At 38.6% G+C, this 1,254-nt stretch overlaps 1 protein-coding gene across 1 annotated transcript in view; it reads right to left on the bottom strand.

The window, feature by feature from the left end:
• The window catches only part of LOC101847536 (regulating synaptic membrane exocytosis protein 2), a gene marked incomplete in the record, with an annotated part of 82,471 nt that overhangs the window by 50,161 nt on the left and 31,056 nt on the right, over positions 1-1,254 (bottom strand). The window contains 1 exon segment of the mRNA XM_013089186.2: positions 739-1,079. Coding sequence (XP_012944640.1) covers positions 739-1,079 — 341 coding nt within the window.

Genomic DNA, 1,254 nt, shown 5'->3' with positions numbered 1-1,254 from the left:
ATAATAATATAAATTACTTTTATATAGCGCTCAACCCCGATTAAAGTACACAGGCTCTGAGCGCTTTACAATACAGTGGAACGCACAACAGTAACATTGTGATCTGACTAAAAAAAGAAAATCACTCCAAATATTCATCTCATTAATTTAAAAAAGATCTACCTTTCTTAAAAGTGCCTAAAGAGTTTTTCTTAAATTATGTTATAATGCTTTTCTTAAATGTGAGGCAGCGTGGTGGAATCAGGCTCTCGTCAATTTTTGGGCGTGTAGAGTTATTGGTATCATCTTAAAGCTTGTTCACTTGTCTTTAATTGGATGAAATAAATATTCATTTATCTTACATACAGGTCGAGATATTTGCGAAAGAAGGAGGTTGGGGTCACCTGTTTTCAGAGGTAAAATTTGTATGAAAATGGCCGCCAAAGATTAGTTATTTCCTTAGCTTAAAAGTCCGTGGTAACAAAAAATTTACATTTTTTGTGCCTTTAATCAACGTTTTTCAGAAAAATTCACACAGAAATGAGTTTGGTAATGGGCATGAAAGGTGTCGAGCCAAAAAACAAAATTTCGATTTAAAAAATCACAAACATGCGGAAAAATGCAAGTTTCATTACTTTGATTATTTTGACGAGAGCCTGATTCCACCACGCTGCTTCACAAATGTTTTATTATCCTAAGGCATTTCTATAGTGTATCTAAATTATATTTTTCTTAGAATTGTAATCCAAACGACCCCACTGACCTGCTCTCCACTTCCGCCTCTGCTTCTTCTCCTGTCGCCTCTTCCGGGACATCCTCCTCTCCAGAATCATACTGTCCAAACTGTCGTTGTCGTCGTCGTCATCAACGAGAAACAGCCTTTCGTCGCTCTTCTTGTCTTTCCCCAACTTCTCGTCTTTGCCCCCAGCGGAGTCCGGGGGGATGGAGCGACGCCGGTTGAACCGTTTGGTCCCCGGGGGTACTCGTCTCATGCCTCCGTTTGTGGCGTGGGTCGGGATTCGGCGCAGTAGTTCCGAGTCGGTGCGATTCCCAGATGGGTAGTGTTCGCTGTCCTCCATGTTGGTGCCATTGCCTTGACACTAGGGACAGAATGGTGATTTGATTTTTTTTTAATTTTTTTTTTTGTGTAATTGGGTTTTATTTTGTTGTTTGTTTTTTGGGGGAGGGTATTGTTATTTCTTGTACTTATACTTTAAAATTTTGTTTTCTTGTATTTTTATTTTATTTTTATTTTATCTTTTTGTTTGGGGTGTA

The sequence above is a fragment of the Aplysia californica genome, unplaced genomic scaffold (genome assembly GCF_000002075.1).
Source record: "Aplysia californica isolate F4 #8 unplaced genomic scaffold, AplCal3.0 scaffold00889, whole genome shotgun sequence".
Lineage (NCBI taxonomy): Eukaryota > Metazoa > Mollusca > Gastropoda > Aplysiida > Aplysiidae > Aplysia > Aplysia californica.
The sequence above is the reverse complement of the archived record's forward strand: the minus strand, read 5'-3'. Positions and strand labels throughout refer to the sequence as shown.